This window comes from Heteronotia binoei, chromosome 1 (assembly GCF_032191835.1).
Source record: "Heteronotia binoei isolate CCM8104 ecotype False Entrance Well chromosome 1, APGP_CSIRO_Hbin_v1, whole genome shotgun sequence".
Taxonomy (NCBI): domain Eukaryota; kingdom Metazoa; phylum Chordata; class Lepidosauria; order Squamata; family Gekkonidae; genus Heteronotia; species Heteronotia binoei.
The window spans coordinates 258152800-258180773 of NC_083223.1; the positions used below are offsets into that span (position 1 = coordinate 258152800).

Here is a 27974-nt window from a genome sequence, read left to right on the forward strand (position 1 = left end):
ACAACCTCAACAATAGGCAGTGCAGCAAGAACTAAAGGGGCTGCCGAACAGACCTTGGAAACGAAGCCCGAGGTGGAAGGGAGTTTGGGACAGGAGGATGCAATGAATGCTGGACTGCAAACAAAAAGTAACCTAGCGTCATAAGCAGCAAGGTAGTGGGAAAGGACTCCAGCAAAGGACGCTTGATGCTTGCATTAGAAAAAAGCAAGAGTCCAGGCAGGGCCGGCCCTAGACTGCCAGGCACCCTAGGCAAGGCTAACTTCTGACACCACCTCTGCACTGATAACATCACTGTCACATGGGGGTGCTCACTGAGTCCCATGGGGGCACTCAATTTCATGCACCCAGAAGGTTGGCGCCCTAGGCGATTGCCTGGTTTGCCTAGTGGCAGAGCCAGCCCTGAGTCCAGGAGCACCTTCAAGACTAACAAAATTCACGGCAGGGTATGAGCTTTCGTGAGTTGTATCTGAAGAAGTGAGCAGTGACTCATGAACACTCATATCCTGCCACAAATTTTGTAAGCCTTTAAGGTGTTACTGGACTCTTGCTCTTTTCTGCTGCTAAAAAGGTAAAGGTGGTCCCCCGTGCAAGCACCACTGGTTTCCGACTCTGGGATGACATCGCATCATGATGTTTTCACGGCAGATTTTTTTTTGCGGGGTGGTTTGCCATTGCCTTCCCCAGTCATCTACACTTTTCCCCCAGCAAGCTGGGTGCTCATTTTACCTTGAGACAGACTAACATGGTTACCCATCTTGAGGCTTATATATGGGGGATACATGTGGGGTGGCTGGAGAGGGGAGGGATGTGGCTCAGCAGAAGAGCCTCTGCTTTGCATACGGAAGGTCTGTGGTTCCATCTCATATGACAACATAAGAGAAGCCATATTGGATCAGGCCAATGGCCCATCCAGTGCAACACTCTGTCACACAGTGGTCAAAAAAACAGGTGCCACTAGTGGGGCCAGGACACTAGAAATCCTCCCACTGTTGCCCCCCCAAGCACCAAGAATACAGAGCAAAACTGTCCCAGACATAGTGTTCCACATGCACTGGGGCTAATAGCCACTGATGGACCTCTGCTCCATATGTTTATCCAGTCCCCTCTTGAAGTTGTCTATGCTTGTAGCTGCCACCACCTCCTGTGGCAGTATCTCCAGCACCTGCATTTAAAAGGATCAGGCTGTGGGGGATTTGAAAGACCTCCACCTGGGACCCTGGAGAGCCGCTGCCAGTCTGAGTACACCTTAATGGTCCAAAGGTCTGATTCAGTTTTCCGTATTACGTAGCTTCATGTGGGTTCATGTAGGAACAGCTATAAAAAGAGAAAAGGAACCAGAATGGGGTCCCCTCTCTGTTAAGAATCTTCCAAGTCATTGGGCCGTAGCTCAGTGACAGAACACCTGCTTTGCATGCATAAGGTTCAATCCTATGTGAGAGAGCAATACAGAGAAAGACTGTGCTTGAGAGCTGGTATTATATCCTATTGAAGTCCCTTCCCTTCCCAAACCCCAACCCTGGCTCCATCCCCCCCAGTTTCCAGGGATTTCCCAAGCCAGATCTGGCAACTGTATGTAGGAGAGAAGAGCCTTCAAAGAATCCTCCTTTGCCCTACATCCCAGGGCAGATTGGTCTGTTAACTGACCAGAAAGGTCCTGATGGGCTGCTGCTATGGTTGCCGGCTCTGGGTTGGGAAATACCTGGAGATCTAGGGGGGAGAGTGGATCCTGAGAAGGGTGGGGTTTGGGGAGAGAAGGGAGAGGTATGATGCCACCAATGGGGTATGATGCCACTGCGTCCACCTTCCAAAGACGCCATTTTCTCCAGGTGAGCTGATCTTTCCACCTCTCCCTCCTCCCTCTTGCGGCTCTCCGACATCTGACATCCAAGTCTTGTGGCTCTCAAATGTCTGAAGTTTATTCTATGAGGCTCTTACATTAAGCAGGTTTTGCCACCCCTGCCCTAGAGCCTGTCTACAACAACAGAACATGAACAGCCTCCCTCCTGGAACCAACTCTGCAACTGAAGCTGTAGACGACAGCCTCTCCCAGCAAACACATTGATCTTGTCTGTCTTCTTGCAGGATGTGAATATACCATGAGGGGCAGACTGATGACGGAATCGTCCGAAAAGGAGCAGCAGCCTTGGGCGATCCTTGATTTCCTCCTCTGCCCTTTGCAGGTCCAGTCACACACTTGCCTCTAATTGTGGCGGGCAAACAATAAAAGACTTTAAAAAAACTGATTTCCTAGGTTGTTTATTCTCAGGTTTTCTTGGAGAGGGGGGAGAGCTGGTGGGGGTGGGGAAGAGGAGCAAGAAGGAATATTTCCTTTTTTAATTCTGGCCTTCAGGGTCGACTGTTATGCTTTTACTTTCCCAGTCTGCTTCCTGGCTGCTATCTACATTGCAGGGCCATAGCTCAGTGAGAGAGCCTCTGCTCGACCTGCAGAAGGTCCCAGGTTCAATCCCTGCCATCAACAGCTGAAAGGACCAGGCAGTAGGTGATGTGAAAAACCTCTGCCTGAGACCCTGGAGTCCCACTGCAAGTCTGAATAGAATACTGATTTTGATGGACCATGGGTCTGATTCAGTACAAGGCAGCTTCATGTGTACCTCATGTGCAGCAAAAGTTACAGGATTAGAACTCGGAACAAACGCATCTAAGAATTACATTTCTGCAAAGTCTTTCGGTCAGGTCTTCTGCAGCATTGCCTACCTGGTATCCAGGACCAGGGCTTTTTTTGAGCAGGAACGCAAAGGAACACAGTTCCAGTCGGCTTGGTGTCAGGGGATATCGTCTAATATGCAAATGAGTTCCTGTTGGACTTTTGAAGAAAAAGGACTATATGCACATATATATTACACTTTTATCGGTCTCTTTAAAAATGCACAGTGTGGAATAAGTGGATAAAGATCATTGTCTCTGTGCTGTGGTAACAGGTCACCCAGTGAAGCTAGTGACAGGAAAAAGGGGATACTTCTTCACATAGCACACAATTAACTTACGGAACTCATGACCACATGATGGCTTTAAAAGCTAATTTGTGAAGGAGAGAACAATCAGTAGCTAAATGTTCAGAGCCTGTGTACTTCTAAATACCAATTATTGGGTGGGGCGGGAGAGGGGTGCAATAATTGGGAGATTGAAGTCTTAGTGGTCTGTTTATACGTCTCCTGTAGCATTTATTCCAGTGCTGATCTTGAGGAAAGACAAGATGTTATTCAGGCTCCTTCCTGACCTCAGGCTTCTAAGATTTCCTGAGATTCTGAAGGCTTCCTCGGGTGTTATGCACTCTGAAGTCCATTTTCAGTTTCAGTTATAAACTTCATGGCCGAGACTTGAATCTCTGCTTTTTGTCCTCACACAGAATTGTAGCATCCATACAGAATTAAGTATATTGTGGGCGTATGCACCTTTCACTAGATACCTGTGGGCTATTCTTCCCAGCCATAAAGGTCACTCAGCTCACTGTAGGGTGGACGGGTCTCCTCTTCTGGCAACTCTCTTGTGGCCCACGGCAGCGTCCAGCTGGGAAGTGGGGCCTCCGTGGCAGATCTTTGGAGGCAGGGATGCAAGAAGTCGGGGTGCCAACTCCAGCTTGGCGAAATCTGAGGAGATTTGGGGGTAATGCTGGGGCGGCTCAGCAGGAATGTGCCATCTCACCAGGACTTCCGTTTCTCCTGGACTCTGTGGTATCAGAAGCTGCCATTTCTCTCTGGTCCAAATCACTGTCCGGATCACTGTAGGACAGAGATCAGTTGTGCTTCTAGACAAACTCCAGGCTCCAGCTTGAAGTTGGCAACCCCATCTAAAAGGCAGGTGACGGTGGCATTGTAGAATGGTCCACATCACATTCCTGCTGATCCCACTCAGACTGTGGTCTCATACTCCATCATGAGCTTGGGGCTGGGGGCCAGGTATCCGTTGTGTGGGGCTGGGCTGCCCCCTCTGTGGCATTCCCTGCCCTGGCAAGTGCCGAGCTCAGGCTGCACTGTGGCCATGTGGATGCCGTGCTCACAGAAGACCTGCCGGACTCGCTCCATCACAGCCTCAAAGGTGGCAGTGTTGAAGCAGGAGACCTCCACCATGGCCACCAAACTGCCCAGGCCGTCCAGCTGCCAAACGTGGAGCTCCCGCACAGCTGCCACGCCTTCCGTGGCATGCAGCCGCAACTCCAGCAGCTGTAAATCCAGGTCCTCTGGAACGGCCTGCAGGAGCACCAGGGCGGAGCCACGGAAGGCTGGCCACAGCAAGAGCATCAGGGCTACAGCTACCACCACAGCAAGCCCAGGGTCCAGGTAGAGCAGCCAGCAAGGGACTGGTGTGTGTGGCAATGGCTCAGAGACGGGCCAGGCCCAACATGGGCGTCCGGTGCAGTGCCAGAAGCAGGATGTGTGACGCAGACACGGACTCCACAGGATGTGAAGAGTGAGTGAATACAAAAGGACAGCGGCAGGTCCCAAACAGGGCACCATCCAGCCAAAGCAAAGGGCTTGCCACGGTCCAGACTTGTCCGTAGGTGACGCGAGGTTGGAGTCTGAGGGTTCCTCTAGCCAGAACAAGCTCTTGGGTGAGGATTCATTCCCCAGGAGATCTGTAGAGAACAAAGAGAGAACAAGGAAACTGAAATGGAGAGGACATTTATTTTTCATTACAAATATTTCCCAGCTGCCATTCTTACACAGGGAGCTCAAGGGGGCTTACGATATTTATTAAGTACATAAAATATATTATGTAAAAAAAATTAAAAATAGATTATGGAAAAACATTACTAAAAAACCTTTAGGATCACAGCTTCGGATTGCTTTAATTAAATGCAGTCCTAAATAAAACTGTTTTCAGCTGCCTCCTGAAGACCGTACAAAGCAACTTTTAAAGAAAGCAACTTTACCTCCCTTTCTGCTTTGTTCCCCAGCATCTTGTACTCAGAGAGATGCTGCCCCTGAGCATGGAAGTTCCATTGAACTGTCATGGTTCTCCATAGACCCATTCTCCAGCTAACTGGTTACCATCAAAACTTGTGGTGGTGAATTTTGTGAGTTACTTAGTAGTAGCATTCATTGTATGCAGCCAAAGTTTGTTAATAATCAATTACAAAGATACAGAGTATAAAACATGAACCACAGATAACATTTTATATATAAATAAAACATATATATCCTTGTTGACAAGTTGGTAAAATGTGGTTTGGATGCTGTTACCGTTAGGTGGATCTGTAACTGGCTGACAGATCGCACCCAAAGAGTGCTTGTGAATGGTTCCTCATCCTCTTGGAAATGAGTGACAAGTGGAGTGCCTCAGAGATCTGTCCTGGGACCTGTTTTGTTCAACATCTTTATCAATGATTTGGATGAAGGAATAGAGGGAATGCTTATTAAATTTGCAGATGATACTAAATTGTGAGGGGTTGCAAACACAGAAGAAGACAGAAACAGGACACAGGATGACCTTGACAGGCTGGAAAACTGGGCTAAAACCAATAAAATGAATTTTAACAGGGATAAATGTAAAGTTCTGGATTTAGGTAGGAAAAATCCAATGCATGGTTATAGAATGGGGGAGACTTGTCTTAGCAGTAGTATGTGTGAAAAGGATCTAGGGGGTCTTAGTGGATCATACACTGAACATGAGTCAACAGTGTGATGAGGTGGCTAAAAAGGCAAATGCAATTTTGGGCTGTATCAACAGAAATATAGTGTCCAGATCATGTGATGTGATGGTATCACTTTACTCTGCTCTGATAAGACCTCAACTGGAGTATTGTGTTCAGTTTTGGGCACCACAATTTAAGAAGGATATAGACAAGCTGGAACGGGTCCAGAGGAGGGTGATGAAGATGGTGAGGGGTCTGGAGACAAGTCCTATGAGGAAAGGTTGAAGGAGCTGGGGATGTTTAGCCTGGAGAGGAGGTGGCTAAGAGGTGATATGATCACCATCTTCAAGTACTTGAAGGGCTGTCATATAGAGGATGGTGTGGAATTGTTTTCTATGGCCCCGGAAGGTAGGACCAGAACCAATGGGTTGAAATTAAATCAAAAGAGTTTCCGGCTCAACATTAGGAAGAACTTCCTGACCGTTAGAGCGATTCCTCAGTGAAACAGGCTTTCTCGGGAGGTGGTGGGCTCTCCTTCCTTGGAGGTTTTTAAACGGAGGCTAGATGGCCATCTGACAGCAATGAAGATCCTGTGAATTTAGGGGGAGGTGTTTGTGAGATTCCTGCATTGTGCAGGGGGTTGGACTAGATGACCCTAGAGGTCCCTTCCAACTCTATGATTATATATATATATATATTATATATATATATATACACACACACACACACACACATATATATGTACACACAAATAAAATAAAATGTTATCTGTGATTCATGCCCAGGAGCGCTGCCCAGTTCACAAAATTAGAGAGCAAAGCTCTACACAGATGTTCCAAGACGTGCTGAAAATTTCCTTCGACAAGCAATGGTTGTATAATTTCAACAGTAATAGTCATGACACACTTCTGGAATCTCCGTGTGTTTTGGACAACCTTCGTCTGACACTGTTTATTTTAATATCTGGAACCAATGCTCAAATGAGTGCATGTGTCAAGTTCCAGAAAACTGCTAATGCCATTGATGAAATTGACAAAATTGACAAGCAGACTTACGCGTTGCGTCCCTTTTCCTGCCCACAAAAAAATCCCAGACCAGAGAGGGCCACATAGAATAAACGCCAGATATTTGGGAGTCACATAGAATAAATGCCAAATATTTGAAAGCCACAAGACACAAATGTCAGATGTTTAAGAGCCGCAAGGGAGGGAGGGAGGCAAATAGATGGCGGGGAGGTGGAGGTGGAAAGAAAGCAACTTTAAATACATTCTCCAAGCTGCCAGCTGGCTTGGCTTGGAAAAGTGGTTTAAAGGGAGAAATGCCTTCTGCAAGCTGGCCAAAAGAGCGGGGGGGGGGGGCTTCTAGAGACAGACAATATGTACGAAAGAGCCACATGTGGCTCCTGAGCTGCAGTTTTGCCACCCCTGCCCCAGACTCACCTTCTGTCTCCTGGGCAGAGCTGTCAGTCCGTGTGGCTTTTCCACTACAGCAGGGTCTTGGGCCAGGGGCCACGTGCTGTTTTTCATGCAACCCTGTCCTGGCTAGGTGAATGGGGATCCCCACAGCCCCGATGCCCATCAGCACCAGTGTGTGCTCGGTGACTTGAGGGTCAGCTACCCTGCGGAATGCCTCAGGCAAAACGGTCAAGCTCAGGGCACTCAAGAACACAGTACTGACCAGGGTGCCTGCCACCCTTGCCCGCGCCCACCCAAAGGTGTTCCTCTCACTGGGTCGGTCTTCGGTGGCCAGCCAGACATCTGCCAAGGCCACTCCTAAGGCCAAGGCACCAGCCAGGGTATGGAAGGAGCAGGAAAGCAAGAGGAGAGACCCGGTGGCCCGACTGGCAACCACCTCCACCACAAAGAGGGAGATGGAAAGACAGAACTGGCCAGCTGGCCAACCTGTTGAGCCCCCAGTCCACAGGGACCCCATGCTGGTCCAGAATCCCATCTGCTCCTTCCTCTTCTGCCCACCCAGCTTCCAGTCCTGGCTGCCACTTCTACTCTGCTCTGCTTTCATCCTGGTCTGTTTCCTTCCTACACTGGGTGGCACTTCAGGGCACCTGCTTGAAGCCCAGTCTCCCTCCTGTCGTCTCCCAATTTCCAACTGCCTCTTCTCCCTGCCCGTGCCCACTTTCAGGCTGGACTCTGCCCACTCCTGCCCTTGCAAGTTGCTGGCTTTCTTGTCTGCTAGCCCTCCTCGGTGGCCTGTGCTCTGCTGCCTCTTTCAAGTTTCAGCTCTTGGATAGAAGTTTTGCACTCCAAATAGCTGGTGCACACAGCCCCACAGACTCCAGGGATCCTTTAAAGAGGCAGTTCTTTCTCTCTTGCTCTCTCTGGCACCCTGCCCGGGCTTCTACCAGCTGCAGAAGCAAGTCATAACCATGCATGTGATTCTCTATTACAAAACAGAAGTGTGCAGGGGGAGTGGGGGGAGAAATCCCTCCAGTAGGGTACAACATTGTTCTTGTGGATCCAGGGCGAGAAGAGTGTTTGCACATTTATGACTCATGCAGCTGCCCTCCCCTTCCTCCAAACTGTCCAGCAGCCAACAAGCTTAGTGAATGCCTGTACCAGCTTAATTGGGGGACATGAGTTGGGCACAGAAATGCCACAGACTGCAACTAGTGCATTTATTCGCCCAGGGTAGCTAAGCGGGGTCAGCCATGGTTAGGACTGGGATGGAAGGCTGCCAAAGAAGACTGACAGTTGCTACATAGAGGAATACAATGGCAAACTGTCTCTGAACATCTCTTACTTTGAAAACACACAGCCCCAGGGTTGCCATCAGTCTGTTATGACTTGACAGTACACTATTGTTGTTGTTGTTGTTACACCAGTTTGGTGTAGTGGTTGTGCACAATTTGTATTTGTATTTATTTGTATTTGTAGCTGGGATTCTTGCCCCCAATGTGTATTACTTTGCACTTGGCCACATTGAACCTCTTCAAACTCTGGGAGCCACAGAATATGTGTGAAAGAGCCACATGTGGCTCCTGAGCTGCAGTTTGGCCACCCCTGTTCCAGTTTGTCTATATCCTTCATAAATTGTGGTGCCCAAAACCGAACACAATACTCTAGGTGAGGCCTAACCAGAGCAGAGTAAAGCGATACCATCACTTTGTGTGATCTGGACACTATACTTCTGTTGATACAGCCCAAAATCTCATTGGCCTTTTTAGCTACTGCATCACACTGTTGACTCATGTTCACTGTATGGTCCACTAAGACCCCTAGATCTTTTTCACACATACTACTGCCAAGACAAGTCTCCCCCATCCTATAAAATTATACATGCGGTTTTTCCTACCTAAATGCAGAACTTACATTTATCCCTGTTAAAATTCATTTTATTTGTTTTAGTCTAGTTTTCCAGCCTGTCAATATCATCTTGTTTCTTGACTCCTACTGTATTTGCTACCCATCCCAATTTAGTATAATCAGCAAATTTAATAAGCATTCCCTCTATTTCTTTATTCAAATCATTTATAAAGATATTAAACAAAACAGGTCCCAGGACAGATCCTTAAGGCACATCCAAGAGGATGAGGAACCATTCACAAGCACTCTTTGGGTGCAATCTGTCAACCAGTTACAGATCCACCTGACAGTAATAGAATCCAAACCACATTTTACTGATTTGTCAACAAGAATATTACATGGAACTTTATCAAAAGCCTTGCTGAAATTAAGATAAACTATGGTCCCTGATAAGATAAGCATTCCCCTGATCCAGCAAGGTAGTAGCTTTCCCAAAAAAGAGATGTTAGTCTGACATGACTTGGTCTTGAGAAACTTTGATGGCTCTTAGTAATCACAGTCATCTTTTCTAAATGATCAAGGACTGATTATTTGTTCTAAAACTTTTCCAGGAATAGACATCAAGCTGACAGGTTAGTATTACCTAGATACCCCTTTCTTGAAGATGGAGACATTTGCCTGTCTCCAATCTTCTGGCATTTCACCTGTTCTCCAAGAATTCTCAAAACTAATGGGCAGAAACTCAGAACTTGCACCCACAAGTTCTTTTAGTACCCCTGGATGCAATTAATCTGGCCCTGAGGACTTAGTTTCATTTCAAGAAACTATGTGTTTATGTACTACCTCTGTCTGCTCTGGTGCAACTAGAATTAGTCTTTCTGTTTCTTTCTTCAAGTGCCCATTTTGGAGTCACAACCAAGTGTGTTTGTTATCAACTTTATTCTCTGTGTCTTTCAAATATTGTCCCTGCAAGTGTCTTTTCCTTCCAGTTGTCAAAGTGAGTTTTCGTTGCAATCCTGTTTTAAGCTTTGGTTTTCTGTTACCTTTAATAACTGTGCCTTGTACACTTCAACTAGAAACTTCTCTTTGGTTTTCTTGGTTTAGTCATTATCATCATCAATCATCATCATCCCCACTATTCCCTATTATTAAGAATATTTATAAGATACTTTCCTCTTGAAACTCAAGACTCAAAGCAGCGTACAAAACATATGGCCAATCTAAAATCAAAAGACACCAACGCATTCAGCAGTATTAAGTCTATTTACTACAAAGCACAAAGTAACCCACACTCCTTTCTTGATATCACTCACACTTCAACACCTTATTTCAATAATTGCAAAAAAAGCTCTGCAGGGACAACTGGTCTGCTGCTAAAATACTGCACAACAAACAAAGACTCTGCTGAGACAAAAATTTGAATAGGTGGCAATCTGTAGGCGAAGGTTATGATTGCAAGTCAGGCTCAAAAGGGCGGGTCATTTTTTTCTCCAGAACAAACAAATCAGGAGAGCAAAGACTGAATGACCGGATGAATGAACGAAAAAAAAATCTACTTCGAATACAAAGAGCGAGCAGATTCGTTCCTATGCCTTTAAGGCGAAGCTCCCGCCTCTCCGCTCACGTATCTTTCTGTCCCTCAACGGCCACCGTCGACTCTTCCGGCAACTTCCTCAGGTGACCCAAACAGCGGCCGCGAGACAGAATCGTCGCTTCCGGTGCTGCCGCCGCCTGTAGGAGGGAGTCTCCGGAGCCGAGCCCAGCGGGGGGTGAGGGGTGCCCTTCTCTTCCCCCCTCCCTCAGTAGCCATGGGAAAGGCGGGAGGGGGTCTCCCCCACGTGACCAGGCCTCTCCTTCCCTTGGTTTCCTTGACGGCAGTGCCCTGCAGAGGGGGGGAGGAGCCTCCTAGGGGATCCCCCTTCAGCCCCTCCCCCTTTCCAGATGACTTGCTTTAATACGGGGGGGCCCCCTCTGTTTTTATTCTTTAAAGTCTGCCTGGGGGAGCTGTAGGGGGGCTGATGTGGGGAGAAATCTGGGGGTAGTTATGGGGGGTGGAAATTGGCCCCATCCCTGACTGGTTCAATTGGACTTATTGTGGGGATGGGGCAGGGAGGAAGGGAGTTTGTGTTTGGGCTGATCTCCCAGGGGATGGAGCTGGACGTTGCTGAAGGACTTTTCGGGAATGAGACAGCAGTTATCTAAGAACCAGACATCTCCATAGGGAGTGGTCAGGGCTCAGTGGCAGAGCCTTTGCTTTTTGCATAGGTTGTCCCAGGCTCAGGCCCGGTATCTCTGGTTAAGGGAGTCAGGTGAGGCAAAACAGCTCTGCTGTCAGTTGGAGTAGACAAGACCAGTGTTCCCTCTAAGCTGAATTAGCTTGAGCTAGCTCACAGTTTTTTAGCCTTCAACTCACACATTTCTGTCTTAGCTCAGGAAGAATAACCCAGAGCACGATAATTTATGCAGTAGCTCACAACCTTAATACAGTAGCTCACAAAGTAGAATTTTTGCTCACAAGACTCTGCAGCTTAGATGGAACATTGGACAGGAAAGAAAAGGTCCCATGTGCAAGCACCAGTCGTTTCCGACTCTGGGGTGACGTCACATCATGACGTTTTCACAGCAGACTTTTTACGGGGTGGTTTGCCATTGCCTTCCCCAGTCATCTACACTTTCCCCCCAGCAAGCTGGGTACTCATTTTACTAACCTTGGAAGGATGGAAGGCTGAGTCAATCTTGAACCGGCTATCTGAATCCAGCTTCCGCCAGAATCGAACTCAGTTCATGAGCAGAGAGTTCAGACTGCAGTACTGCAGCTTAACCACTCTGCGGCACAAGACTTGCTTTAATAGACAAATGGCCGTACTCAGAATTATACATCTTTGTGTGGAAAGTTGGGTTTGTTCCTTGTAAAAATTGGACCTCCCCCAAAATGGGCAGGGACTTTCCTTTTTATTTTATTATCCTTGCTCCTGTAACAGTATTCTGGCATGCAGAAATGAGGAAGGTGAGGGTACTTTACCTTCACGAACTTGGCAGGGCTGGATCAGATCTATGGTCTGTCTAGGTCAACATCTATTTTCACTCAGCAGCTAACTAGATGTGCCCAGAAGGACTACAACAGGGTATGAAAACCATACCTCACCAGTCAAAGCACCCTCTGTTGTTGCCCCCTCCAGCATATTGATATTCAGAGAGTTACTGCCTCTGAATGTGAAAGTTTTATTATTATTTATTGACTTTATTGATTTATTAAGGTCACCCAGCATGCTTCTATGGTGGAGTGGGGATTCAAACCCAGTCCTTCCAGATCCTAGTCTGACATTCTAACCACTTCATCATTCTGTCTCTCTGTTTAGGTTTCATGTAGTCATCACGGCTAAAGTCATTCATTCTATGGCACCAAATTCCAGTTGCTGGTCATTTTTTTTTTTTGAGCGAAGAAATGCTTCCTCATGTCTATCCTTAGTATTCCTCTTATCAGCCTCAGTGAGTGCCCCTGAGCTCTAGTATTACAGGAAAGGGAGGAAGAGTTATCTTTATCTGTCCTTTCTACTTTATGTATGTTATGGAAGAGCTTTCCAAGAACACGTCTAGGGGAGAAACCAGAGTTTTGGCTAGCAGAGCATACAGTCTTTATTAAGGATGAACAGCCATATTGATGCTTGCAAGAACAGATCATTAAAGCATCCTGAACAAGATACTGAGTCCTTTTGTTATAGGATATAGTAGGGAAAGGTCAGGGTCTAGCATTTGAAAGAGAATTCAGTAATTCTGTTCCCAATCTCTCTAACCTCTGTTCAGAATACATTCTACATTCCAAAAAGAAAAACAAACCGTGAAACTCTTCCCTCAGAGATAACATGGCACCAACCATGCGGGAGCAGAGGTCAAAAAAGAACAGATCCACAGTGGGAGGATGCAGGCAGGAACACAACGTTTCTAAAATTTGGCAAACCAACATAGGCGTATAATTTTAAAGACTATTATAAGACATGTGAAATTCCTTAACAGCGTAAAACAGTACTGAATCTGCAAGGGGTACAAGGGACGGGTGGGCAGTGCTTTGTGGCTGAGACCTGCAGTCAATCCCGGGGCTTCTGCTGTTTTCTTTTGACAGAGTTTCCTGCAACAGTTAATGATGGAGTGCACGGCACTGGAGAGCCTCATCGAGATGGGCTTCCCCCAGAACAGAGCGTACGTCTCTATGTCTGCGAAGGGTGGGATACAAATTTGATAGATTAAATAAGAATATGGGAGGGGGGAAAACACAAGGCAGAGAAAGGGCAGCCCTTCTGGAAATGCGTCTGTGATCATTGGGGGGGCAGGGGGACTGGAAGTGAAGCACAGCATCCAGAGCTTAATTCAGCAAGGCAAATGGGAGAGAGTTAGTGTGTGTGTGTATGTGTGTGTGTGTGCAGGAAGGTTTCCCTGCTGTCTCTTTGTGCTTGAGCACACAGCTGGATCTGCAGAAAACAGTGAAGGAAGTAGAAGGGGAGATTCTGCAGCTTTTTAATGGGCATGGGCTGCTTTCTACATCTGTCTTTGGAAAAGCGGAGAGGTGGGGCAGGCTTGCACATGTACATTGACAGCTTTTCTCAAGGGAACCATGAACCCTAGTCCAAAAGTGTTTTTGCTCTCTTTCAGAGAGAAGGCGCTGGCCCTGACAGGAAATCAGGGCATTGAACCAGCAATGGATTGGTGAGTGTTATCTGGGTGTGGTTTTTCTGTTTTGCAAATTCCTGCTCCTTTTTCTTTCCCTGACCAGTGTGCCTCTGTTCCCTCCAGGCTAATGGAACACGAGAACGACCCTGACCTAGATGATCCCTATGTAGCACCCCAGGGCCATGTCCTGAGCACTGAGGAGCCTCCTGAGGGAAGGACGCCTGAAGTGGTGGAAGGCGGAACAGGTCAGAGCAAACCGGGATGTGCTGAGGTGGGAAGACTGGTCTGTGGTAACGTCAGTAGAGAATCACCTTTATCCCAGCTTGGTTGTTGCCAGCATCTGCTGTGGGCAGAGGGTGCAGAAGAGCTAGATTTGGTTTCCGTTCATGGTTGCTTTTTCAAACTAGGCTAAGACAGTCATGGGCTCCTCTTCCAGTGACTTGCGCAACCAGAAAATGTTGCTTGTACAATTGGACAGTCTGTTTTTTAAAAACGCGTGCATAATTAATTTTCTCACCTCTCTTTAAATCTCAGTATTGTAAATAAAACACCCCTCTATTTAAACTGCCCTGACCTGGATAACCAAGGCTAGTCAGAGCTCAGAAGTGAAGCAGGGTCAGCCCTGGCTACTGTATGGTTGGGAGACTTCCAAAGAATACCAGAATCATGACACGAGGCAGGCAATGGCGAGGCCACCTCTAGATATTTCTTGCCTTGAAAACACTGTGAGGTTGCCATTAGTCAACTGTGACTTGATGACCAAAAAAGAATTTAAAGCAAATTAAAATGGTTTTACGTTCCAATGCTGATATGGTTAAAATTTACTCCTAATGGTGTCAAAGAAGAGATCTTCAAGCTGACTAAGGAAGACCTGGTGTGCAATTGCGAGAAACTCTAGTGGCACTGCCCACAGTCAGGCAGCAAGATTCCAAAGATTATAAACATTCAGACTTTCACTACTACAGGTAGTTCTTGGAAAATTTTCTGCCTGTTAAAATAAAATGCAGAGGCTCACGAAATTTTGTGAGAGGAAGACAGTACTATGCCAGACTTCATAAATCCATCTTATTACTGCTTCCATTTCTTTCTGAATCTTCTCTTCTCCCTCACCATCTCAGGCATGGTTAATCTTAAAGAAAAATCTCACTACCCTTAATATATGTTACTTACTGTTTTAGCTAAACACTATACAAAACAGAGATAAGCTCTGCTTAGAGGTCCCAAATCTTTTTGAGCCTGTGGACACCTTGGGAGTTCAGACACTGGGTGGTGGGCACAACCACGAAACAGCCACTGTGGGAGGTAGAGCCAGCCACAAAATGGCCACTGCAGGAGGCAGGAGAGAGAGAGATACAAAGGAAACCCAAATGCATGGAACAAGAAGAGTAATTTTTAAAAATACACTGTAAAAGAGGAGAGAGACAATAAAACAAATACTATAGCAACAGCTTGTGCTGAAGCAATGTTATTTTAATCTGCACAGCCTGTCAGACTCCCAATATTAACTAGATCCCCTGCTGGGCTGTAGCCCCAGCTGGTCATACACTTTCTAAAAATACTTGATGGGCAAAAAAAAAGGTGTCTGTGGGTGCCATGTTGCCCACAGGTACTATTTTGGGGACCGAGAAAGAAAGAAAAGAAAAGAGAGGCAGGAGAAACTTAATCCAAAAGAACTGAATCCAGAACCAAAAAGATTAGTTGTGAACTAATATAGGACCAGTTACTGAAAACTATATATGGAACCTAAATATTATCAAAAATACATTATCAAATGGTTAAAACATTTATGGGCCCAGTTGTAGCCTCATTACAGCATAAAAATTCAATGTATACATGAGGGAACTATTGCGACCTGATGCATTTCGGCCCAAATAGGCCTTCTTTAATAGTCAAACGATGTCTGTATGTAAAGGCTTATGATACAACAGTAAATACCATATAAAAAACAATATACAAGTTGATATAAGACCAAGAAAGGAGTTTAAAAATCAAGAATAGATTACAAAAGGCAAAAGAATGTTCTGAGGCCTCCTTGAGGCAACTGTGCCTTGACTTTGTGCCTTGGTCAACTGCATACATGCCAAGTGATGTTTCTTATTGTTTGCCTTCCAATTTTGGTCCAGAGAGTATAGGTGCGGTCTACTGATGAGAGCCATGTACCATAGATAGTGTTAATTCAGGGAAGGAGAGGCAGAAGTTAAAGGTCAAAGTCTTGAGAGGAGAGGTACAGTTTTCAAGCACAGTTTCAAACAACATCCTTGAGGTGTTTGATGAGGGGTGGACCCTCAAGTTAAAAAAAAGTTAGTTCCTTGATCTCTCTCCTCAAACACTCAGCTTTCCTCCTCCATGGGTCAGAGGATAATAGGAAACTTTTCTCCCCACAGATCCCATGTTAGAGGAGTTAGCCGAGGCAGATAACCGGCGCCCCCTGAGTGAAGAAGAGAAACGGGAGCAGACAAAGAGGTAATCATCCAGGGGTGTGTGTGTGCATGCAAGTGTGTTTGTTACACTACGATGTATAGTTCTGTGCATGGTAATCTAAAGGGCCCTAGCAAGGTTTGTTGCATTCTGAAACCTTTTTATATTACAGTCTACTTAAGCAGATGTCATAAGAACATAAGAGAAGCCATGTTGGATCAGGCCAATGGCCCATCCAGTCCAACACTCTGTGTCACACAGTGGCAAAAAATTTTATATATACACACACTGTGGCTAATAGCCACTGATGGACCTGTGCTCCATATTTTTATCTAAACCCCTCTTGAAGATGGCTATACTTGTGGCCGCCACCACCTCCTGTGGCAGTGAATTCCACATGTTAATCACCCTTTGGGTGAAGAAGTACTTCCTTTTATCCGTTTTAACCTGTCTGCTCAGCAATTTCATCGAATGCCCACGAGTTCTTGTATTGTGAGAAAGGGAGAAAAGTACTTCTTTCTCTACTTTCTCCATCCCATGCATAATCTTGTAAACCTCTATCATGTCACCCCGCAGTCGACGTTTCTCCAAGCTAAAGAGTCCCAAGCGTTTCAACCTTTCTTCATAGGGAAAGTGTTCCAGCCCTTTAATCATTCTAGTTGCCCTTTTCTGTCCATGAGGTTTTTTTTAATCTTTGGTGTAATTCTGGGGAGAACTGTTCAAAGTGCCTGAAGCTTTCCTCTCTGCAGAAGATCTTATCCAGAAACCCCTGCAGTTTTAAGGATCCTACCAGAAATGTACTGCACTTTTACATACATAAGCCAGTGTGGTATAGTGGTTAGGATCTGGGGGACATCTGCACAAATAATCCCAATCCTTACATGAATCTTGCGGTATAACTCTGGTCCAGTTGTTCTCCCTCAGCCTAACCCACCTTGTTCTCCCTCAGCCTAACTCACCTTGTTCTCCCTCAGCCTAACCCACTTTGTTCTCCCTCAACCTAACCCTCTTCAGCCCAAAATGCTGCTCTTGGGGGAAAGGCCTCAGGGACAGCTGGGTGTGAGGCGAATGTTCACAATTGGACATGAGGATCAGCAAAATTCATGCCCCCCCCCCCCCCAAAAATCCTATGTGTGTTTCAATCCAATCAGTGCAAGAGCATCTGTTTCGCATACTTAAAGTCCTGGTTTCAGTCATCAGCATCTCCAGGTTAGGGAAAGCCTCAGCATGATATTTGGGAGAGCTGCTGTCAAGCAAAGTAGACAGTACAAGGCTCAGTGTAACAATGGAGCTGACTGAGTACAAGGCAATTTCACTTGCTTAGGGATTATGTGTAGAACATGGCCAGAGGGAACCATACTAAACTAGATGGACCACTCTTAGGGTGCATTTCAGATATCTTTAGTGCTTTCTGTATCTTTAGTGCTTTCTATAACGTCGACTGCGGGGTGACATGATAGAGGTTTACAAGATTATGCATGGGATAGAGAAGGTAGAGAAAGAAGTGCTTTTCTCCCTTTCTCACAATACAAGAACTTGTGGGCACTCAATGAAATTGCTGAGCAGTTGGGTTAGAACAGATAAAAGAAAGTACTTCTTCACCCAAAGGGTGATTAACACGTGGAATTCAATAATAATAATAATAATAATAAATTTATTTTGTATCCCGCCCTCCCCCGCCAAAGGCGGGCTCAGGGCGGCTCACAGACATTCACTGTCACAGGAGTTGGTGACAGCTACAAGCATGGACAGCTTCAAGAGAGGATTGGATAAACATGGAGCAGAGGTCCATCAGTGGCTATTAGCCACAGCATATTGATGGAACTCTCTGTCTGGGGCAGTGAAGCTCTGTAATATTGGTGATGGGGGGGGGGGCAACAATGGGAGGGCTCCTAGTGTCCTGGCCCCACTGATGGACCTCCTGATGACACTTTGTTTTTTTGGCCACTGTGTGACACAGTGTTGGACTGGATGGGCCTGATCCAACATGGATTCTGTTACGTTCTTATGTTACATTATCTTGGAAAAGGGAGATTCTTTGTAAAGGGAGATTCTGTGAAATGACAGGCTTGAAGCAGGGATTTTGGGAAAGCTCAAGGGTGCAAAGTAGCACTGTGACCCGCCCCTTCTCTGACTATTCAGGATGATGGAGCTGATCTCCCAAAAGCAGCGGGAGCGAGAGGAGCGGGAGAAACGGGAGAGCATTGAGCGGGAGAAGCAGCGCCGGAAGCAGGGCCAGGAGCTCTCCCTCATCCGCCAGAAGCTGCAAGAGGACGAAATGAAGAAGCTGGCGGAAGAGAGGCGCAGGGAGAAGATGGAGGAAAAGCTGGCTAAGTGAGAGCCCTGCGGTCAGGGAAAAGGGAAAGGTTCCCCAAGCCAGGGAGGTTGCCTCTACGGGCTGGATGGCAGGAAGCCTAGCTGTGGGGTTAGGCAAAGGAACTGGCCACAGGGGCCGTGGCTCAGTGGAAGAGCAGCTGCTTTGCATGCAGAATGTTCCGGGTTCAGTTCCTGGCATCTCCAGTGAAAAAGGATCAGGTAATGGGTGACGTGAAAGACCTCTGCTTGAGACCTTGGAGAGAGACTGCTAGGCTGAGTAGACAGTCCTGACTAGGGATGGGCACAAACCGGGAGAACAGAGGTTCATTGCGATTTGTGGGACCACAGGCCTCACCAGTGACCAAACTGGTTCGTTTCATTAGGTTTGAAACTGAGTGAACTCGCCCCTTGGACTTCACTCATGCACGGCACACCTTGCAAAAGCTATTTAAAAGGGAACGTCCCTTTAAATGGCTGTTGCAAGGCATGCTGCTGCAGCCTCAGCTGGGGTTTTGCTGGGCAGCCGGACTGCCCAACAGAGCCTGCAAAGGAGCTGATCCTTAGAGGAGAACTCTCCCCACGGAGTCAGCTGGGGCTCTGCTGGGCAGCCTGGTTCAAACCAGATTGCCTGACAGAGCCTGCAAGTTGTTTCAGTGATCCCTTGGAAGCAGGGGGTGGGGGAAGTGAAAGGAATCTCTGAAACAGCTTGTGTCTATTTCAGCCTAACAGCTGACAGGCACAACAGCCCCACTGTTAGGTGGAAAGAGAGACTAGCCATTTCAGTGATCCAGTGAGAGCCAGTTTGGTGTAGTGGTTAAGTGCATGGACTCTTGGAATCCAGACTTGGGCAGAAATGTTTCCTCCCTCCCAAAATCCTAGAACTCAAGGGCATCCAATGAAGCTGATGGGCAGTAGGTTCAGGATGGACAAAAGGAACTCTTACTTTACACAGAGTGACTAAAATGTGGAATTTGCTGCCAGAGGATGTAGCGATGGCCACAGGAATAAACAGTTTTTAAAAGGGATTAAATAGATCCATGGAGTATGTCTGCAAATAGCTACTAGCCACGATGGCTGAGGGGACCTCCACAATCAGAGGCACTAAGCCTCTGAATCCCAGAGCCAAGAGGCAATGTTAGGGGAAAGCCTCAGCCTCTGTGTCCTGTTGTTGGATATCCAGAGGAACTGGTTGAGACCACTGTATGATACTGGATGCTGGACTAGATGGACTATTGGTCTGATCCAGCATTGTTACGCTCAAAAGACCGAGCCTGTGCGTGGGTAGCATCCTTGTTTTTACACCGACCTCCGTTAAACTGCTCTTTTTATCCCCAGGCAGCGTGTGCGAGAGAAGATTGAACGTGACAAGGCCGAGAGAGCCCAGAAGGTGGGTGTGCACAGGAAGGGGATGTTTCTGCTGCTGTTCTTCAGTGGGAGGAAGAGATCAGAGTCTCGGTGGCTTTATGGGTCACTCAGTGTGAGACACAACAGGATCGGATTCAAAGGTTGTTTCCCACTAGCGGGAGGAAGGGGAGTTTCTGCTGATTCCACCCCACACACACACACACACACACATGCTGCCCTGAGTGCCCCTTGTCCCCAAGGCAAAGCATGTCAGGAACCAGCCAACCCTCCTGCCTTGCAGATGTGAGTTAAGAGTTACACCAGTGGAGGATAGTCTCAGCCCTGTTGGTCTGCAGTGGAAGAGCAAGATTCGAGTCCAGCTGCAACTTGGAGACAAAGAAAATTCCCTGTGCATATCTGACAAATGGAGCTTTGACTCTCAGAAGCTAATACCCTGGAAATCTTGTTCGCCTATAAGGTGCTATTGGGGTCAAATCTTGCTTTACCAGTGGAATGACATTTGGGTTCAGCAGAAGCTGGATTCATGACAGCTGAATCTTTCAGTACAAGCTGTTGGAATGTCCTAGTGTTGCTTTCTGTCTGCTTTCTGTCTTTGTGTGTGTTGCATTGCAGCTTTGCAAAGAACCCAGTACAGGTTGATTTCCTTGCAGGCGAGTGCTCCAGCCTGCTTGCAAGTAGACCTATGCCTGGAGAAGTGTGCTGCAGCTTCCCATGTCAGGTGTTGGGTGACTGTATCTCGATGGACCGATTTGCATGTTAATTGGGGGCGGGAGGAGAGCCTCCTTCCGGTAACTTGTCACGATGCAAAAATACAACAACCCAAGACATTTCTGCTGCCCAGAGCAGCTCTCAGAAGCAAGTCCCTCTTCACCCAAAGGGTGATTAACATGTGGAATTCACTGCCACAGGAGGTGGTGGCAGCTGCAAGCATAGACAGCTTCAAGAGGGGATTGGATAAGCATATGGAGCAGAGGCCCATCAGTGGCTAATAGCCACAGCATATTGTTGGAGCTCTCTGTCTGGGGCAGTGATGCTCTGTATTATGCTTGGGGAGTGGCACAGTGGGATGGCTTCTAGCCTCACTGGTGGACCTCCTGATGGCACTTGGGTTTTTTGGCCACTGTGTGACACAGAGTGTTGGACTGTATGTGCCATTGGCCTGATCCAACATGGCTTCTCTTATGTTCTTATGATTGTCCCTCGGCAGTCCTGTCAAACGCTCTATGAGATCATTTACTATTGCAGTGGATTGTCAAAATGGTTTCAGCATCTTCTGTGGAACTGGGCTGTTCTCAGCCATCTGATCAATGCTGCTGGATTGTCCTTCTGGGCTCTACTGTGGCCTCTAGTGCCTGGCAGTGATATCAGGTGTCACTTCCATCCTCAAATCAAATGTTTTCTGCGAGGCACTTCTTCAGTAAAACCAAGGTGTCCGACTTGGAAATTAATACAGTGTTGAGAGCTTTATGTAAACCTCCTTTTGAGACTGTGGCTTCATGTGGTCTGAAAGGGTTAACCTTTAAAACTTTGTTTTTAGTGGGAATAACTTTGGAAAGAAACTTCCTTCTTCATGCTTGGGGGGAGCACAGTGGGAGGGTTTTTAGTGTTCTGGCCCCACTGGTGGCCCTCTTGATGGCACCTGGGTTTTTTGGCCACTGCATGACACAGAGTGTTGGACTGGATGGGCCACTGGCCTGATCCAACATGGCTTCTCTTATGTTCTTATGTGACACAGAGTGTTGGACTGGATGGGCCACTGGCCTGATCCAACAGGGCTTCTTTTATGTTCTTATGTGACACAGAGTGTTGGACTGGATGGGCCACTGGCCTGATCCAACAGGGCTTCTCTTATGTTCTTATGTGACACAGAGTGTTGGACTGGATGGGCCACTGGCCTGATCCAACAGGGCTTCTCTTATGTTCTTATGTGACGCAGAGTGTTGGACTGGATGGGCCACTGGCATGATCCAACATGGCTTCTCTTATGTTCTTATGTGACACAGAGTGTTGGACTGGATGGGCCACTGGCCTGATCCAACAGGGCTTCTCTTATGTTCTTATGTGACACAGAGTGTTGGACTGGATGGGCCACTGGCCTGATCCAACATGGCTTCTCTTATGTTCTTATGTGACACAGAGTGTTGGACTGGATGGGCCACTGGCCTGATCCAACATGGCTTCTCTTATGTTCTTATGTGACACAGAGTGTTGGACTGGATGGGCCACTGGCCTGATCCAACATGGCTTCTCTTATGTTCTTATGTGACACAGAGTGTTGGACTGGATGGGCCACTGGCCTGATCCAACATGGCTTCTCTTATGTTCTTATGTGACACAGAGTGTTGGACTGGATGGGCCATTGGCCTTATCCAACATGGCTTCTCTTATGTTTTTATGTGACACAGAGTGTTGGACTGGATGGGCCACTGGCCTGATCCAACATGGCTTCTCTTATGTTCTTATGTGACACAGAGTGTTGGACTGGATGGGCCACTGGCCTGATCAAACATGGCTTCTCTTATGTTCTTATGTGACACAGAGTGTTGGACTGGATGGGCCACTGGCCTGATCCAACATGGCTTCTCTTATGTTCTTATGTGACACAGAGTGTTGGACTGGATGGGCCATTGGCCTGATCCAACAGGGCTTCTCTTATGTTCTTATGTGACACAGAGTGTTGGACTGGATGGGCCACTGGCCTGATCCAACAGGGCTTCTCTTATGTTCTTATGTGACACAGAGTGTTGGACTGGATGGGCCACTGGCCTGATCCAACATGGCTTCTCTTATGTTCTTATGTGACACAGAGTGTTGGACTGGATGGGCCACTGGCCTGATCCAACATGGCTTCTCTTATGTTCTTATGTGACACAGAGTGTTGGACTGGATGGGCCATTGGCCTGATCCAACATGGCTTCTCTTATGTTCTTATGTGACACAGAGTGTTGGACTGGATGGGCCATTGGCCTGATCCAACAGGGCTTCTCTTGTGTTCTTATGTGACACAGAGTGTTGGACTGGATGGGCCATTGGCCTGATCCAACAGGGCTTCTCTTGTGTTCTTATGTGACACAGAGTGTTGGACTGGATGGGCCATTGGCCTGATCCAACAGGGCTTCTCTTATGTTCTTATGTGACACAGAGTGTTGGACTGGATGGGCCACTGGCCTGATCCAACATGGCTTCTCTTATGTTCTCATGTGACACAGAGTGTTGGACTGGATGGGCCATTGGCCTGATCCAACATGGCTTCTCTTATGTTCTTATGTGACACAGAGTGTTGGACTGGATGGGCCATTGGCCTGATCCAACAGGGCTTCTCTTATGTTCTTAAGATGAGCACCTGAGTTACATGCTCTGTTGGTAGATAAAGAGCTTTGCATTTTACATAACAGACTGGTGTGAGACCTGCAAGGAAGTCCAGGGTCACTAAGCAGAGGCAGTTAATGGCAAACCGTATGGGGCTACCATGCCAGCTGCAACTTGACAACACTTTACATACACACACAACTGATAACTAAGGGATGCACAGAATAAACTGAATGGCAAGTGGGAACTCTAACTTTGGTTGTTGGCCTTAACTTCGTGCTCCTGTCTGAGCGCAACATGGTGGTATCTTCTTGTTTTAAAATGCTTTGTCATCCCTCCTGAAAATCACAACTGGAGGCTGGTGCTTTATTCTTGGGGCTGTGTTAGTCCTCCTAGTGGCAGATGTCCTTAGCTCAGGCACTGAAGATGCTTGACTCTGGGCTCTAGAGAACAGTTTTCCCTGGAAAAAGGGGGCCCCTCCAGGGAGCCCTAAATGTACTAATTGGCGCTCTGGAAATAGCATTACCAGGGACAGCAGCCTGGGTTGCTTATGCTATCAAACCAGGCCTAACAGAATGAATGCAGACCGTCGCGATCGCTGATGGCTTTGTGGCGGGGTCTGCTGTGCACATAGCATTGAAAGGGAAATGCCCTGCAAGCTCCGGACCCAGGGGCTTCCATCCTTCTGCAGCAACCCTGGTCTGGCAGCATAGCATATGGCAGCTTGAATCGTTTTCTCTTTTCTCCTTTCTCCAGTTTGGCGGCTGCAGCAGTTCTTCCCAAGCATCCAGCCCACCTGAGCCAATTGCCCCAGCACCGGTTCCCTCCTCACCTAGCCAGGAACCCCCTGTCAAGCGAGAGTACGATCAGTGCAGGATACAGGTAATGGATCAGAGGGGGGCAGGAGGGCAAAGGCCTCATGATTTCTCTTGGGCTCTACTAAAGACAAATGCGTTTGTCAAGGAGACTGGAGAGATGAGGCTTCGCTGATTGTGGTTTTCCCTGGTTAGAAAAGTAGGTTTTAGCTGTGGGTTATACTTTGTGTGCACTCTTGCTTTTTGGTCCAGGTAGGCTCCCAGAATCACTTGCAATCAATGCTAGCCTCATGAAACTGCTGTAGCAGCTGCATTATATTGAGAGCAGTTGACCAAAGATGATTGTGCAGACAGAAGAACTGAGAGCAGCAAAGGAGGAAAGTGGGAGGTGGAATTGGCTCCGGGCCACATTGTGGTTAGCAGCATTGTAAGCTCTCACTTTGGTTCTCACAGCATTCCAGTTGCTGCTGCTGCAGTTAATTTCTGAAGACCACAACAGCCACAAGGGGAAGCGCGCGCACACACACACACACACACTCTGGCATCACACACAGAGCTGATCATGCTGGCTGTAGGGTGGAGCTTCCCTTACCTGGGACCAAACTGGAAGGGCCATGGCTCAGTAGACGAATTACAGAGTTGGAAGGGGCCAACCGCCTGTTCATTGTAGGATCAGCCTAGAGCAGGGGTGGCCAAACTGTGGCTTGGGAGCCACATGTGGCTCTTTCACACACACATTGTGTGGCTCTCAAAGCCTCCACTGCCCCATTGGCCAGCTTGGAGAAGGCATTTCGCTATTTAAATCACTGCCAAGCCAGTCAGAATCTTGGAGAAAGCATTTGAAGCTAAAGTTGCTTTCTTTCTACCTCTGCTTCCCTCCCCCATCTATTTCCCTCCTTCGAACATCTAATGTTCATGTCTTGTGGCTCTCAAACATCTGGTGTTTATTCTACGTGGCTCTTTCATTAAACAAGTTTGGCCACCCCTGGCCTAGAACATCGTCCAGCCTGCTGCCAGTGAGAGGAAGCTCACCACCTTCTTAGGCAGCTGATTTCACTGCTGAGCTATTCTTACGGTAAACATTTTCCCTTATATCCAGCTGGTATCTTTCCATGCTTCATTGAAATCCATTGTTGCAAGTCCAATCCTCTGGTGACCTCAGGAGCTCCCTCCCCTCCTCTAAGTGACAGCCCTTCAGATACTTCAGGAGAGCCATCGTGTCACCCCTCAACCTCCTCTTCTGCAGACTGACCATTCCCAAGTCCCTCAGCCTTTCCTCACAGGGCTGGGTCTCCAGGCCCGAGCATCCTCGCTTCTCTCCTCTATACCTGCTCCTTTCCGTCTGCATCCTTTTTTGAAGTGCCTCCTGAACTGCACATAGTTCTCTAGGTGTGGCCTGACCAATGCAGCATACAGTGGGATTGCGATGTCTAACGATTTCGACGTTATGCCTTTGTCGATACACCAGAAGACCCAATTCTCTTTTTTCCCCTGCTGCATCACACTGATCTCAGGGAGGGACATACGCAGAGGCATTTCTTCCACACGTTTGCACCGTGCAAACAATTGGCCAGTTGTATGGAGTTGAGGGCAGCATCTTTGTAAGAGAGCGACAGTTGGTTTTGTAGGTGTTGAAGCCACTCTCCCCTTTTCCTCCAGCACACAAAGCCTCCTCAGTTGGCCTGACCTCTCTCCTTCAACAGGTGAGGCTGCTGGATGGGACGTCACTCACACAGACCTTCAGAGCCAAAGAGCAGCTAGCGGCCGTTCGGCTCTACGTGGAGCTGAATCGCAAAGACGGTGGCGAAGAGCCCTTCATCCTCCTCACGAGCTTCCCCCGGCGCGTCTTCACCGAGGAAGACATGGAGAAGCCCTTGCAGGAGCTGGGTGAGTTTGGGACAACTGGCTTGCAGGGTTCCCTCTCCCAATGCTCCAGGCATGACTAGAATCATAGAATAGGCAGGGTCATCCAACCACTAGCTCACTATGAGTCTCATATGGAATTGGTGGAGCGCACAATCATGGAGTTGGAAGGGGCGCAGAGGCCATCAAGCCGCTTCTCTGTACAGGAAATCCAAAGCTATAGCACCCCTGGCAGACTGGCTGGTCCAGACTTTGCTTGAAGAGGTGCAGCCCTCCCTAAAAATATAATGTAAGAGGTAGTATGGTGTAGTGGTTAAAGTGTTAGACTTGCTCTGGGAAGCCCACCTTCAAATCCCCACCTTGCCATGGAAGCTTGCTGAGTGACCAATCACAGGCTCTCAGCCTAAGTTACCGCACAGGGTTGTTGTGAGGATGAAACAGCAGAGAGGAAAATGACATAAGCTGCTTTGGGTAAGGGAGGAGGTAGATAAAATAATTCGTTCTGGGCAGAATCATGTGACGAGAAATCCACCTTCCCCTGCTAGCTGGATCCAAAGCATACCTCAAGAATAACATCAGTTTGCTGGGGACGCCTTTAAGCCCAAAAGTGGAGGTTTAAACACACTCTTAAATGTTTTCGTGCATAGGGAAGTTACCCACTAAGTCAAGTTATTTCTTTCTAACGCTGCAAGTTCTGGTCTTTCAGAGAACGGGTAGCTTGGTTTGTGGAGAATTCTAGTCTCCGTTGTCTTTGCTTCTGCATTTAACATCAGACTCTGTCATGTCATATAATACAAAGCTGAACTAACAGCAACATAGAGCCTTATTTTTTACATAAACTGCAACTCACTGAAGGTCAGTGAAAATCAACTGTTTGGCAGGGTTCTGGGAATCCTTGACTGCTGGTATTTGGATTCTCTGATTTTGGATTCTGTGATGGGAAACGAACAACTAATCTTTGCTCCTCCTCCCTCTCCCCAAGTGTTCTTGCTGAGCTCTCCCTTCAGCTTCTTTCTTTCCTCGCTGCAGGTCTGGTGCCTTCAGCCGTGCTGATCGTTGCCAAGAAAGGGAACAGCTGAAAAGGGACCCTCTTTGCACTCTCAACCTTGGTCTCAGCCCTCCTTCCTCTGCAGCTGCTGGAGGTGAATCTCTCCTTCCCTTTGGGGGCTGCCTCACAGCCCTCCTCCCTTTGGTTTTCCAACCAGCTCTGCCTGCAGAGACTCCAAAAGCAGCGATCTCATTCGGGCTGGGATTCAGAATCAACGATGCTTGGAGGCAGGAGGGGGGGTGGTAGAGGTGTTCGGGCTCCCTCCCGGCCACTTGGTGAGGAGGGGCAGCGTTGCAACTTGGCTGCCCTCTGGGGCCCCCCGAACCATGAATAAAAAACCCTGTTTCTCTTCTGCGTCTTGTTGTGGCTGTTCTTTACCTGCAGAGAGGCAGAGCAAGAGTCGGGGCTTGAGGTAGTGCCGTTTCTGCTCATCTGACTGGTCTAGGGCTTATATCAATATCAAATGTGAGAAACACAATTTGAATATAACGGGCTATCAGAAAAAAATGTGGCCACCAATTACATATAAACACTGTATTACAGCAGCAACTCCATGTATATAACGTTAACGAAGTATAAGGTATCATCATACATGCAGGGCTTTTTTTGTAGCAGGAGTTCCTTTGCATATTAGGCCACACACCCCTGATGTAGCCAATCCTCCTGGAGCTTACAGTAGACCCTGTATGAAGAGCCCTGTAAGCTCTTGGAAGATTGGCTACATTGGGGGTGGGGGGGTGTGTGGCATATGCAAAGGAGTTCCTGCTGCAAAAAAACCCCTGCATACATGTATCCTCATCATACAAGAGAAGCGATAATAGCCGCAAAGAAAATGGTGGAACTAAGGTCTGAATGATTGGAGAAGTGCTTCAATTAGAAAATTATAGGTGTTTTGCATGTGAAGCCTCAGGTTGAGGAAGGTGAATGCACCGAAACTAGTCCCCTACTAGTGCTTCTGACCATGTCGGAGCAAACAACGGAGGACTTCCTTGAAAGAATTTCTAGTTTTGTTTTGAGACGCTTGAAGTGAAGGACGTTCAACTGTGAACAAACCAGAGAGACTATACATGAGCTGACTGTGTATTGCTGTTTGTTTGATGATACATGATACTTTGTGAACACTGTAAAGAGACTATACATGAGCTGATACATGATACTAATGTTGCTATGTACATGGAGTTGTTGCTATAATACAGTTTATATGTAATTGGTGGCCACAGTTCTTTCTGATTGTCTAGGGTTTACGCAACTTTATGCACTTCCTGTTGGGGCCAGGGGTTCATGTATCGCTACAAAGATGTGAATGTGGTCATGCTGTGGCA

General features: G+C 47.4%; 2 protein-coding genes across 2 annotated transcripts; one reads left to right on the forward strand and one right to left on the reverse strand.

The window, feature by feature from the left end:
• Positions 1–2847: 2847 nt before the first annotated feature.
• LOC132588033 (proton-coupled zinc antiporter SLC30A1-like) lies at positions 2848–7873 on the reverse strand. Its single transcript, XM_060260421.1, has 2 exons — positions 7033–7873; positions 2848–4594 (listed from the first exon to the last, which is right to left on the reverse strand). Exons 1-2 carry the CDS (start codon positions 7610–7612, stop codon positions 3870–3872), a joined length of 1305 nt encoding a protein of 434 aa, XP_060116404.1. The 5' UTR covers positions 7613–7873; the 3' UTR covers positions 2848–3869.
• A 2605-nt stretch (positions 7874–10478) lies between these two features.
• Positions 10479–27004, forward strand: UBXN1 (UBX domain protein 1). Its single transcript, XM_060254167.1, has 10 exons — positions 10479–10622; positions 12974–13050; positions 13501–13554; positions 13642–13763; positions 15903–15981; positions 18079–18270; positions 19588–19639; positions 23683–23808; positions 25445–25628; positions 26634–27004. Exons 2-10 carry the CDS (start codon positions 12992–12994, stop codon positions 26681–26683), a joined length of 918 nt encoding a protein of 305 aa, XP_060110150.1. The 5' UTR covers positions 10479–10622; positions 12974–12991; the 3' UTR covers positions 26684–27004.
• The last annotated feature ends 970 nt before the right edge of the window (positions 27005–27974 follow it).

What these genes read in the sequence shown, in the direction of transcription:
- LOC132588033 (XM_060260421.1), bottom strand. Translation starts at nt 7,612, where the DNA reads ATGAAAGCAGAGCAGAGTAGAAGTGGCAGCCAGGACTGGAAGCTGGGT. An exon ending in CTCTGCCCAGGAGACAGAAG is followed by an intron (nt 4,595 to 7,032) that starts GTGAGTCTGGGG and finishes TGTTCTCTACAG; the next exon opens with ATCTCCTGGGGAATGAATCC.
- UBXN1 (XM_060254167.1), top strand. Translation starts at nt 12,992, where the DNA reads ATGATGGAGTGCACGGCACTGGAGAGCCTCATCGAGATGGGCTTCCCC. An exon ending in GGCTTCCCCCAGAACAGAGC is followed by an intron (nt 13,051 to 13,500) that starts GTACGTCTCTAT and finishes GCTCTCTTTCAG; the next exon opens with AGAGAAGGCGCTGGCCCTGA. An exon ending in AAACGGGAGCAGACAAAGAG is followed by an intron (nt 15,982 to 18,078) that starts GTAATCATCCAG and finishes CTGACTATTCAG; the next exon opens with GATGATGGAGCTGATCTCCC.